At 39.2% G+C, this 12904-nt stretch overlaps 1 protein-coding gene across 6 annotated transcripts in view; it reads right to left on the bottom strand.

Annotated features, from left to right (window-relative positions):
* Window positions 1–9806, bottom strand: part of map3k4 (mitogen-activated protein kinase kinase kinase 4) — a 43948-nt gene extending 34142 nt beyond the window's left edge. For 4 of the 6 annotated variants that reach the window (XM_056254992.1, XM_056254993.1, XM_056254994.1 and 1 more), the window contains exon 1: window positions 9562–9806. In XM_056254992.1, coding sequence (XP_056110967.1) covers window positions 9562–9584 — 23 coding nt within the window. In that variant the 5' untranslated portion in view covers window positions 9585–9806. Of the gene's footprint in view, window positions 1–7906; window positions 8099–9561 lie in introns of those variants that run through there. The other 2 variants (XM_056254996.1, XM_056254997.1) reach the window with 2 other exon arrangements.
* Window positions 9807–12904: the final 3098 nt, after the last annotated feature.

Genomic DNA, 12904 nt, shown 5'->3' with positions numbered 1-12904 from the left:
CAGGGGGGAATCGGGAACATGGTCTCAGGCACTTTACAAGTTGGGCCACTCGCCACCAAAAAAAACATAAAAAAAGCTCCCGGGACCCATGAAGTTTCCCAGTAAAGAAAATGTGCAAAATGAAGTGTATAACTCTTTATTAGAACTTGACAGTTGAATTTGCAATGTTAAGTCAAAATTTCTCCCCAAAATCAAAAGAATTAAAAAAATAAATCAAAAGCTTGGGCCTTGGGGTCAGTTTCTTTTCTTTCTTTTTTTTCTATTTAAAGAAATCCTATTATTCAATGATCAAAAGTGACAGCAAAGACATTTTTATAAATAAATATTAAAAAATATATATATATTTCTCTTCTTTTGAACTTTCCATTCATCAAAGAATCCTGAAAATCCATAAAAATATTAAGCCACATTGAAAACCTTTTCAACATTGATAATGATAATATTAAGAAACGTTTCTTGAACACCAAATCAGCACATTAGAATGATTTCTGAAGGATCATGTGACCCTGAAGACAGGGGTTATGAATCATGATGCTGAAAATTCAGCTTTACCATCACAGGAATAAATTACACTATAAAATATATTAAAATAGAAAAGAGTTATTTTAATTGTAAATTTAAATTTTCACAATAATATTGTTTTTACTTTGCATTTTATCAAATAAATGCAGTCTTCTCTTGGTGAGCATAAGAGACTTCTTTCAAAAACATTTGACATTTTTAATTTAATTCTAAATCTACATAAATTGTTCTAAAATCGGCTTTATTTTCTTTCAAATGCACTTTTTTCTTTCTCTTCTTTTCTTTGATTTTTCCTTTGACAGTTTTTGTAAGATTCACTCAGGGAGAAAAGCAATAAGCTGATAAGGAAGGTATTTGCTATTTTTTCCATGAATATTTTTTTAAATCCAATTTTCAGAGGAAACATGAACTTACAATGAACAAAGGAGAGAATAGAAATAAATGGAACAGTTTTTCAAAAGGATGTTCATAGATTCAGCCAAAACCCAAAGGGACATCATGTTACCAATAACAAGGAACAACCAGTAAGTCACGCCAGAAACTACCTTTGACATGAGGCCTTGTGAGCAATGCTTTGGTACCGCTGGCTGGCATGAACACACACACACACACACACACACACACACACACTTCTCTAACAGGCAGACAACATCCCTGCTGAGCTTATTGATTGAGGCAAGTTTGCACGTTGATTGAGATTGCACGTGCAAGACTCAACAAAAGCCTGATTGGACACTATAGGTCACCACTGAAGGTAACCGAAGACCACTCATCCATCCACTTCTGTTTGGTACCAAGAGCTGTTGCAACAAGTTATCAATCAAAACAATGTTATTGATCAACTATTCTGGTCTATGCACTGTTCACAAAGATTTAAAGTAATGAAGATAACATGTACTCACATTTTAATGGCATATTCTTATACCGGTAAAAGGAGCACTTACACAATTGTTCAGAGGTTTAAAACATCAATATTGTGAAATATTATTACAATTTAAAATATTATTCTGATTTTGCACTCAAACATTTATTCTTATAATCAATGTTGAAAGTTGTGCTGCTTAATATTTTCATGGAAACCGTGACACGTTTCTTCAGGATTATTTGATGACTAAAGTTCGAAAGAACAGCATAGTTTGAAAATAAAACGTTTTATTCGATTATCAAATTTGTTAGTTGCAACCCAGGCACCAAACATGCATCCATATGACCTTTACCCACAAGCACTAGAAATAAAGTATACAGAATGTTGTTAGTAAATAACTCCACTGGCCTGTGATGTTCCCTTGAGTGTTGTTCACTGAGCTCGTGATTTCTTGGAATTGACATTCAATATTTTCTCATATAGACATGAAGGTACAATCTATGTAAGGAACAAGTGTAATGGTTCTGGTTTGGGTTTTTGCATATGCTGGTTTTGAACGTACAAACAAATTTAAAAGTGAGCTGGGTAATTTCTGCATCACTATCAGTGCCAAATTAAATCGCAAACCATTTGTTTGAACAGACAGAATAACTAAGAGAACAACATTGGATCACCTGTGGATGGAAGTTTAGGACAATCAAACTTTTTTGCTGATGTTTTGGTGCAGATATTACACTAGAGATTTGTAACAATATAAAAAAAGTAGTGCAGTCAAACGATTAAAATATTTAATCGCGATTAATCGCATTAATGCCATAGTTAACTCGCGATTAATCGCACATTTTTATCTATTCTAAATGTCTCTTGATTTCTTTTTGACCCATTCTTTTTTCTCATTTTAATGCTCTTATCAACATGCAAAAGTGGATCGGCTTGCTTTGAGCAAATGTTTTTTTTATTGAAAACAACATTGACATATACTGTGTTCAATTTCACACTAACATTCTCACTTGGAGCAAATAATCTCTCACACAATGTAACACTGTCCATCAATAAAAGGGTGAAAGAAATACTGACGAGGTACTGATATTGACGAGGGGGCGGAGAATTCGCATCAGCTGTGTGTGTGTGTGTGCTTGGCCATCAAGTGGTATTTCAGACTGGACGTGCTGCGATGATGATAGCTCAGTTCACAACGACAAAACACACGGATCACTTTGGTCTTGTCAATGGAATCATTTGGCAACTTTTTAAAAGTAAACTTTCCATTCAGAATCTTATTGGCATCCATTTCGGCGTCTCGCGCTCGTCATCCACTCAAAACGTAACGTTAACCTACTATTTTCCCGGCTCGCAAGCCCAAACGAGTGTGTGCGGTGCCTGTTGTTTTGTTTCCGGTCTAGCTAATGTTAGATCTGTTTGCGCTTTGGTCGACGAAACAACAAAACGTCCTCGCGCAGCGCGAGCCATTGAAATGAATGGGTTTCATAGCGCATGCCGCGTCCTGTTGCAAAAGCATGTGAAAAAAACTACAAAGTTCGCTAGCCCAAAAAGACTGTTAATCGCGCGGTAAAAAAATGAACGCTGTTAAAATGGGTTTGCGTTAACGCCGTTAATAACACGTTTAACTGACAGCCCTAAAAAAAGTTATTTTGTGAATAATATTCATAAATGTAAAATCAAATGCACTGTTGCTGCTTTGGATAAGTGTCTACAAATGTGTAAACTGGTGTTTCAGAGCTGCCAGAATTATATTGTACTGCACAGTCAACAGTGATGCACTCAGGCCATTACTAAACTGTATTATCAAGCCTATCAAGATCCAGAAAGACATCCATTCCTGCACATTTTCCTTATTGTAAAAGCAGCACTTTGAGGTTCGGTCTTATTGATATGCATCCTCCTTGTCTCAACATGCACACTTCCATGCTAAGAATATATCTGGAAGAAAACAAAACATCTTTACATTTCCTATAAACTGCGCAGCATGACTCAAACTAGATCAAACTAATGTTGCTTGTTAAGTTAAATGTTGGCCTCTTAAATAAGATCTCGATAGGCACAAATTAGATCTATGATTCATTGCTATAATTGCAGCCTATACAACTTATGCATGGAGTGACTGATGTTGGCTGTGGATGAATGAAGTGCATAATAGCACAAAGTCACATTATGAAAAGTGACTTCCAGGAATGCTAAAGCAGACTTCCTCTAATTTTAAAAACAAGCTTTGCTCTATTTCCCATCACTATGCCACAGATTTGTACAATATCATTTCCTGTGTCCACATAATGACCATTTGAGGCCGCGAGGCAAAATGACTTTGTGTGTGTGTGTGTGTGTGTGTGTGTGTGTGTGTGTGTGTGTGTGTGTGTGTGTGTGTGTGTGTGTGTGTGTGTGTGTGTGTGTGTGTTAGTTACATTAAGACGAGTATGTGGACCGAGTGAGAGTTGCATGAGGGACCAATGAAAAACCACCAACCTTGTCTAGCCAATACCTCTGCATGGAGGACTCAACATAAGTCACTATTCTAACCTCCACCCCTGGTGCACACCCTCTCTGGACAATTGAAAGCATAATTGAAGATATTACATGAGAAACTAAAGACTGTTTTGAGAGTTTAGCTAGACAAGTGATCGCTTTAGGATGATATGCGTTACATCTCTGCACTTCCTTCCTGAAGTCAAAAGAGGACACAGTGGGCTGAAGCTCAGCTGGGCAAAGAGATACAGGTGCTCAGCCAACATACACACCAAAAATACAAACCTTGCAAACTAAATAAACCGCAAGGAGGAAAGAAAAATCAGAAATATGCAGATAAACCACAAGTGCATCTGATTTGGCTTCAGAGAACAGCTGTGTGAACTAATAGGGCTGATCGCATTTCTAATAGTTAGTACATAATCGATACTATTTTGGCTGTGAAATATATTATAAACTCACTGTAAACCCTAATGCTCAAAATAATGAATTGGTTTGAGTAGGACAAAATTAAACTAGTTCAGTCAAATGAACTTTTATGAGTATTAAGCACTTTCTTTTTCTTTCAAGTTCACAGAACTGATATATTTTACGTAACTTAAATATTTGAAAGTAAACTTATTAAATATATTTTTTTATTATTATAAACTTATTTACTTAAAGCTTCAGTCCGTAACTTTTCCTCTTTGTCGCCATCTCTCTGTTCGAAATCTGTAACTGCAGTGATTCGCGGAATTATCATCTTTACGTGGGTTGTAAATCGGCATGAAACAGCGCGGATGAACACAGTGCTTTGAGGCGAGTGGTGCTGTCAGTCACCGCGCTGTGTGGATACTGTCATACAGAATCACAGATTCACTTTTTGAAAGTTTTACCAACATAAGAATTTTCATAAGAAAAGGTCTTCTGAACAAGTAAGTAACATCCATTTTTGTTCTGACCAACTAAGGGGGAAAAAGCATTCGACATGATAAGCTTCGTTAGATTTAATCAACGCGATTTACAGCAACCGTGCAAATTATAGCCTACTTTGTTCTCAAATTCATGTTAACAACATCACATCAGCATAGCGTGACTAATGTTAAATTTAATGTGTTTTATGGTTACCTGTGTAGTTCAGAATTCATATTCTCCATAATAGCAAAACGAGAAAGGCACAACAAAGGAAACTCCATAACTGTGTGAATTAAGAAAACGTACTGTTACACGATTGAACTATTGAAATGTCTTACTTGTTCAGCAGAAAAAAGCCGTCTCTTTTTCCGTTTTGAACCCCTTCAAAACACGGAGTTCACGCACTTTTCAAAAGCCCCGCCGATGTTTAAATCCTTGTGTTCGCATGAGACGGTTTCTTTCTCTTTCTCTAGCCACCTTAAATCCGAAGTACGAAGTCTTTTGGGTTTTATAACTGCTGAATCTCCAGTTGACACTGATGATTGTTGTTTGGATCTTTCTGGATGCCATAAGTTTAATTATGTAAAGTGCTGCGAGAAAAGCCTATACATCTAAACATCTCGTCACGCGCAGTATAGCCGGCTAGCCGAAACTCCTCCTTTATGTGTACGGGTGTGACGTCATGACGCAAAGACATGCTCGAATTTCCCGCGGAAACCCACCAGTACCACTGTAATTAAAATCATTATTACAAGCTAACCGTTTTGAATCTAGCTATGGCAAGCAGATAGTTTTGACCACTGTCAGAATAAGTTTTTTTAAATATAATTATTTTGGATTATTTTTAACTTAAAAAAGTTACGGACTGGAGCTTTAAGTAAACTTAACGATGTTTTCTTGTTTTGAGTTTTAATAAATGATTTATTTTAATTTAGACGAACTTAAAGCTGCAGTCCGTAGCTTTTTTGGGGTTAAAAATTATCCAAAATACATATTTGAGAAAATACATAACCAGCAGTTAGTGTTCAAAACTCTCTGCTTGCCTTAGCTCGATTCAAAGCGGTAAGCTTGTAATAATGTTTTTAAATCCAGTGGTACTGGTGGATTTCCGCGGGATCAAGGCTATCTATTGTATTTATTTGTGCAATCGTTTGCAATTTGTTTATTTGTTCTTATTTATATAATTTATATTAAATTTAATATATATTTTGTCCTTTTATAGTTCATTTTATTCTGCTGTTCTCGGTTCACAGAAGTGCTGCAGGTGCGTGATGTGACGATGTTGTGAATCCTCATGTTCTGCTGTTTATGCAGCTATTTGCTTATGTAAAGCTAAAAAAAAAACATTTGTGGTCATTTTTAATGGGTCACAGACAGCCACCTATTCTAATTAAATTTAATTTGGCATTATAATCTTGTATCTTAACAAGCTTCGATTCTCGCTCAGGAAAATAATCCAAATTAACAAAATGCTCTCATACAATTATCCACCAGATTTACTATGCTGCAAGCAAGTTCACATTAACTTAAAAACTTGCGTACACACGAGCTAAGACCTAACGTGAGATTTGATCGTAGTCACCGCTCGCGTCCATATTGATAACCATATTGATAATGATAAATGCCAAGTTTTGCGTCGAAACGACGATATACACATTTTTCTGTTCTACAAAAGTCAGAAAAGATGTGGGACTGACAGCAATCTGAAGCATTGGACCATGGATTGTGCAGAGAAATAAATTAATGAGTTCCAGCCATGAGTGCCACCAGGACGTGAGGTCAACATTCTTTTAGTGCACCACATCCTGGAATTGAGGCATGCTTGTGGTCATAAATGAGCAGGGATAGGATTTACAGCGTGCTATACAATGACGTAAAACGTCAAAATGTCAATTGTGCATGTTCAGCAACCATACTGAAGAATAGCATACTTGCAGAGTGATTTGTGTTATTTCTGAATAACATACCTACGTTACGTACTAAGGATTCCAAAATGTACTTCCAAGGCAACAATTTAACCTTAAGTCACCACCGAAGGCCAAGAAATACATTCTTGCCGCACTAAGCAATTTCACCCTAAAAGCCATGCATGCTGATTTTAAAGTTCACCTCATAGTGTCCCAGTTCATACATACTGCACACGCAGTAAACAAGAAATTAAATGCACAACAAATCTCTGATCTTGCATTTTAAACAAGTTCTCTCTATCCTTAACTCTTACCAATGAAAGCAGTTTATCACAAAGAATTGCTAGGAAGGGCGGGGAGAGCAGGAAGAGAGACACAACAAGGCATTCTTGAGAAGCTGTCGCCGGGCGTTCAGGGCAAACACTTTCGGTTACGTTGCGTGGGGTCATAAGAGACAAAACTATGAAAACGCTCCAGCAGAACATTCCACTGGGCTTTATCAGCTAAAGCCTTGTGCACATGGCAGTGGGAAAACAACACTTTCTGAACCTTATCTTAAACAGAAGGGCTCAAATGCAGGAAGACATTAAGGTTGAAAACATCATTTATGACAGCAAAAAAAGGCATTTGGCCACAGGCCAACAAGAGATATGGGGGAAATAAGATGGCAGAACAATCTGTACAGTGCACATACGTCTCAAAAGAACCAAAAACATCAGTGAATAAATTATGCTTTAAAAAAAAACAATTCCCAGAATCAGATGCTGCACTACAAATCCAAGAAATTCTACTCAGTTGAGCGCAGACAGGTGATTTCTGGGAATTGCAAATCAAACATTTCACCAACTCACTAAGGGGAGTGTGTGTCAATCTGACTCACAGCCACAGGACTCGTGGTTTACCGACTGGATATTTTATATTCAATCACGACTGTTGCTTCATCCCTGATATCGGATTTACTTCCAACTTTACTCGTTGTGCGTGATGTTTGTTAGAACTCTGTGCAACTCAAGTTGCACTCGAGGAATGATGCAAATAATTGAACCGACAATCTCAAGATTTCTAATCACACCCAGATATCGAGATCGGATAACAATACACTGAAAAAAAATAGTACACAGCCCTGAAACTTTAAAAGGCACACTGCCCACAAAATTGAAATTGAGAGAGAGAGAGAACATAACTCGCGCGCTAGCGGAGTACAATGATCTTGCACATAGACGCACAATCTCTTTACCTTTCCCACAGGTCTGCTTGTTTCCATTAACGCTGAGTTTTTCCCCTCAGGAACAGATGTAATCATGCATACGCTTGCTGTGAGGTAACTGTTTTCAATTATTCTTTCAATTCAATAAAAGTTTGCAACTTTAATGTGAAATTCTGCTTAGTGTTGCGCTGCAAAGCGGGATCACTTTGTGGCAGGAAGCGATTTGCAGCGATGCCCGATTCGTGAACAAATCATTCTAGTGAGTCGGATCTTTTCAATGATTCGGTTGAACCGCTCACGAAACCGATATGAACTGGACTGAATCGGTTCTCAAGTCAACTCATTAATTAATTGAACCTTTCCGATTTGTAAGGTACCACGAAATAATGGGTGCTTATGCTTCCTCGTTTCAAACCTATCAAAGAAAGATATCTTGAAGGACGTCTCAATTCGGCGAGGAGTGAGGAAGCTTCAGGAGGAGCGAGTGAGGATGCACAGGTATCTTATGCGGAAGTCTTTGTTGTCAAGAAACCTGACGCACATATAAATTTCCCTCCCCCTTTACAATTGTCTCTGTCTTTAAATTACAACTGTTACAATAATTTAAAAAACATTTTTTGACAATAATAATAATAATTTATTATGAATTTCTAAAATAACCAAACTTCAACAACTTAAGATCCCCTGAGCGCAGCTGATGACGCTTTGAAGTGACGCTCGAGTGATCAAGAATATTCCAATACCTATTATATTCAGAAATTAATTACAAATGCTATAAAACTGTATAAATTGTTTGTATAATATGTTGTAGTTTATATTATTATTAAATTTTATGTTTTATAAATTGTGTTGTTTATTTTATTTTGGATTCAATATGGTTCTGTGTTGTTGATCCTTCCATGCGTTTTTTTCCATAGACAGTAAAAGGTTTTTTTCTGTATATTGACTGTTTATGCCATTTTGTTGTATTCAGATTTTGTATTAAATAAAAAATTCTGGAAGCTGAGACGCGAGGACAGGAAGCGATGAAAGGAAACGAGGATGCACAAATAAGAAATGAGAAGCACCCAATAAGTGATGATTCCTATTGAGATGCATTTAAGCATTTGGAATGAACCGAGGATTCGCCTGATGGAGCAAAAAGTAAGTTTAATAGCAGAAATGTTAACAATTATAATTTATGTCCGTTTTGTCAACACACATACAAAAAAAGTTTTAAATGAACAGAATTTTACTATAACGTGAGAAAAGGTTTCAAGCCAAGATTTTGATTAGCTAAATCGTGGCAGCAACAAGCTGAACTGTTATACGTAATAAAATTCCAATAAACATTTATTAATAAATCTATATTTTTAAACCTATTAAATGTTATAAAACATTTAAAAATGTAATAAAAAAAATACTGCTGAATCAGTTTCTAAATTAGTTCTGTTGAAATTAACGATTCGCGGAAATGACTCGTTTTCCCCTCACTAGCGGTTTGAAGATTTTACGCGCATGCGCTCTAGTCGCTCCAATACGGTCTCAATGGGTGCACTATTTGGCGGCGTGTCCTGAATCCCGGCTGTATAGTTGCATGATCTCTTTCTCACACACACACACACACACATATATATATAATATATATATATCATATGCATACAGACTCAAACACGCACCCATTGTTTCTGATTAGCTTCTCTTACCTGCTCTCATCCGGAGGCTCCATAACCGGCTATGAATTGACGGGATGGCTCTCCTTTCACCCGTGCATGAATCAGAACATGTCCAGGACAATAGAGGTCGACTTTGCAAAGACTAGTGTATGATATGAGTCCCGGTGCACACTTTATTTCTCTATCCGTCTGCAGAGTTGAGGCTCGCCCGTGTGTGCACTGACGCCATGTTTCCAGCAGCGACCCGCTGATGAGGGAGTGACAAACACACACACTCTACGGCAGCTCGTGCAGTACACCAGACCCGCTGCCACCGACCGAATCACGGCCGCCCCGTGCAGACGCACACAGGAACTGCAGAGAAAAACACCTCACAAAAGATCCCAGATTTGACATGTTTCTAGACACGAGTGCTTTGTGCACATCACGTAAAATAATAATAATGCACTTTTATACAGCACACATTTAAAGGACATGTTTCATTCATATCGTTTGCTCAATGTTCGGTAGGTGACACAATATGAAAATGTATACTAATAGTAAAAACTATTTTCTGTTTTTAATAATAATAGTTACAATAATTGTTATATTTTATAATGAAACGCATTTGCATTATTTTACATGATCTCATTTAATGTATACAAGTTTATTTTAGTTTATTATGTGAATTTTGTTGGTTTCAATATCACATTAAAGGTTGAATAAAATCGGACTTTTTTACGTAGTTTTTTTTTAACAAGGGTTGATTGTTTTATAGCCACTGCTAAATTATCGAAGTTGGATTTATGCACGGCTTTAAATTATTTTGTTTTTCATAAAATGGTCAAATTACATTTACATATAAATTTTAATTTGATATAAAATTAACAAATTACACTGAACAAAATTATAAACTTTTGTTTTTGCCTCCATTTTTCATGAGCTGAACTCAAAGATCTAAGACTTTTTCTATGTAAACAAAAGGCCTATTTCTCTCAAATATGGTTCACAAATCTGTCTAAATCTGTGCTAGTGAACACTTCTCCTTTGCCGAGATAATCCATCCACCTCACAGGTGTGGCATATCAAGATGCTGATTAGACATTATTGCACAGGTGTGCCTTAGGCTGGCCACAATAAGAGGCCACTCTAATATGTGCGGTTTTACTGTATTGGGGGGTCCTGGGGGGTCCTTTTGGATCAACCAGCCCCAGAAGTCAACTTCGATATGAGGGAGCTGAGCCTGAAAGAGATACAAGAAGTGGTGAAAGCAGCCAGAGCCAGTTCAGCTCCTGGACTGAGAGGAGTAATTCTACAAGGTACAAGGTTTACAAGGTTTACGTACAAGGTTTACAAGCGCTGCCCAGAACTGCTCCAATGCCTCTGAAAACTGTTGCATACAATATGGCGCAAAGGGGTCGTTGCCAAACAATGGGGGTATGCTGAAGGGGTGTGGATTCCTAGGAAGAAAATTCCACAAACCTTGAGCTGTTCAGATCCATCTCTTTGCTCAGCATTGAAGGCAAGATTTTCTTCTGTCTCGACAGCTAACAGAATTCCTGCTAAAGAACAACTATATCGACACATCAGTGCAGAAGGGAGGGACTCCAAGGATGCCAGGCTGCCTGGAACACACAGGAGCAGTCACACAGTTGATCAGAGTGGCACGCGAATGGAAAGGAGATCTGGTTGTGCTGTGGCTAGACCTGGCCAATGCTTATGGTTCAATACCACACAAGTTGGTAGAGACTACGTTGAACCAGCACCATGTTCCCAGCAAGATCAAGGACCTCATCTTTGATTATAGCAACTTCAGATTGAAAGTCACATCTGGGCCAGTAACATCAAGTTGGCAGCAGCTGGAGAAGGGCATTATCACCAGGTGCACAATATCCCAATTTCACTCTTTTCGCCCTCGCCATGGCATGAACATGGTAGTGAAGGCTGCAGATGTGGAGTGCAGAGGCCCCTTAACAAGGTCTGGCGTGCGGCTGCCCCCCATCAGGGCCTACATGGATGACCTCACTGTCACTACATCCTCTGTACCAGGCAGTAGATGGATACTTTAAGTTCTTGAGAGGATTATCAAGTGGGCGAGAATAAGCTTCAAATCAACGATATCCAGGTCGTCTTGAAGCGAGGCAGGGTGTCCGAAAAGTTCCATTTCACCCTGGATGGCACCACGATACCATCCATCACTGAGAAGCCAGTAAAGAGTATGGGGAAAAAAAAATTGACCAGAGCCTCAGAGGTGTGGCAGCTGTCCAGTTATCCATCAAGGAGTTAGAGACCTGGCTCAGCAGAGTAGACAAGTCAGGGCTGCCAGGAAAATGTAAGTCCTGGATTTACCAACACAACATCCTGCCCCGCATTCTCTGGCCTCTGCTGGTGTATGATGTACCAGTCACATCAGTAGAGGCAATGGAGAGGAAGATCAGCGGGTACCTTCGCAGGTGGCTAGGATTGCCACGCAGCATCACCAGCGCAGCTCTGTACGGAAGGGACAACATTCTGCAGCTTCCATTCAAAAGCACCACGGAAGAATTCAAGGTCTCCCGCACTAGAGAGGCACTGCAGTACCGAGACTCAAAAGACCCAAAAGTCTCAGTGGCCAGCATTGAAATCTGCACAGGCAGGAAATGGAGTGCCATTAGGGAGCTGGAGGCGGCAGAAGCGAGGCTGAGGCACAAGGCAGTGGTGGGGACAGTGGCGAAGGGAAGAGCAGGCTTCGGGAGCTTTCCATCGCCTAAGTACAGCAAGGCCCAGGGCAAGGAGAGAAGGTGGCTTTTTCAGGAGGAAGTGAGAGCAGCTTTTGGAGAAATAAGATCAAGTAGAATGACAGGCATGAGACAGCAGGGGGTGAGATGGGAGAGTGCGATGGAGCGAAAGCAGAGCCCCAGCCCATAAAATTCCTGATCAAGCTGTGTATGATACCCTTCCCAGCCCGGCAAAACCTTCAACTCTGGGGCAAGGCTGACACACCATCCTTTCCTCTCTGCTCTGGGAGAGGAACTCTCGAGCACATCCTGAGCAGCTCCCCAAAGGCCCTGGGGGATGGCCGATACCGCTCTGGCGGCATGACCAAGTTCTGAAGGTAGTGGCCGAGAGTGTCTCCTCAGCCATAACAAAGTGCAGGCACCACCACCCCCAGAAAGCATATGTCATTCATAAAGGCAGGAGAAAAGCCCAAACCACAGCCAATAGTTGCAGAAGGCCTGCTCTTTAAAGCACAGGACCTGCAGCTGATGGTCGATCCAGGCAGACAACTCAAGTTCCTGGCACATATCGCAGTGATATCTTTGATATCTGACATCATTCTGTCAGAGGTCACGAAACAGCTTGCCCTGAGAACTGACTGTGCCCTGGGAAGACCGTTTGGAAGAAGTATTCGAGA

The sequence above is a fragment of the Rhinichthys klamathensis genome, unplaced genomic scaffold, assembly GCF_029890125.1.
Source record: "Rhinichthys klamathensis goyatoka isolate OS25496 unplaced genomic scaffold, OSU_Roscu_1.1 h1tg000115l_1, whole genome shotgun sequence".
Lineage (NCBI taxonomy): Eukaryota > Metazoa > Chordata > Actinopteri > Cypriniformes > Leuciscidae > Rhinichthys > Rhinichthys klamathensis.
Note: the sequence above shows the minus strand (reverse complement) of the source record. Positions and strands in the feature narration are given on the sequence as shown.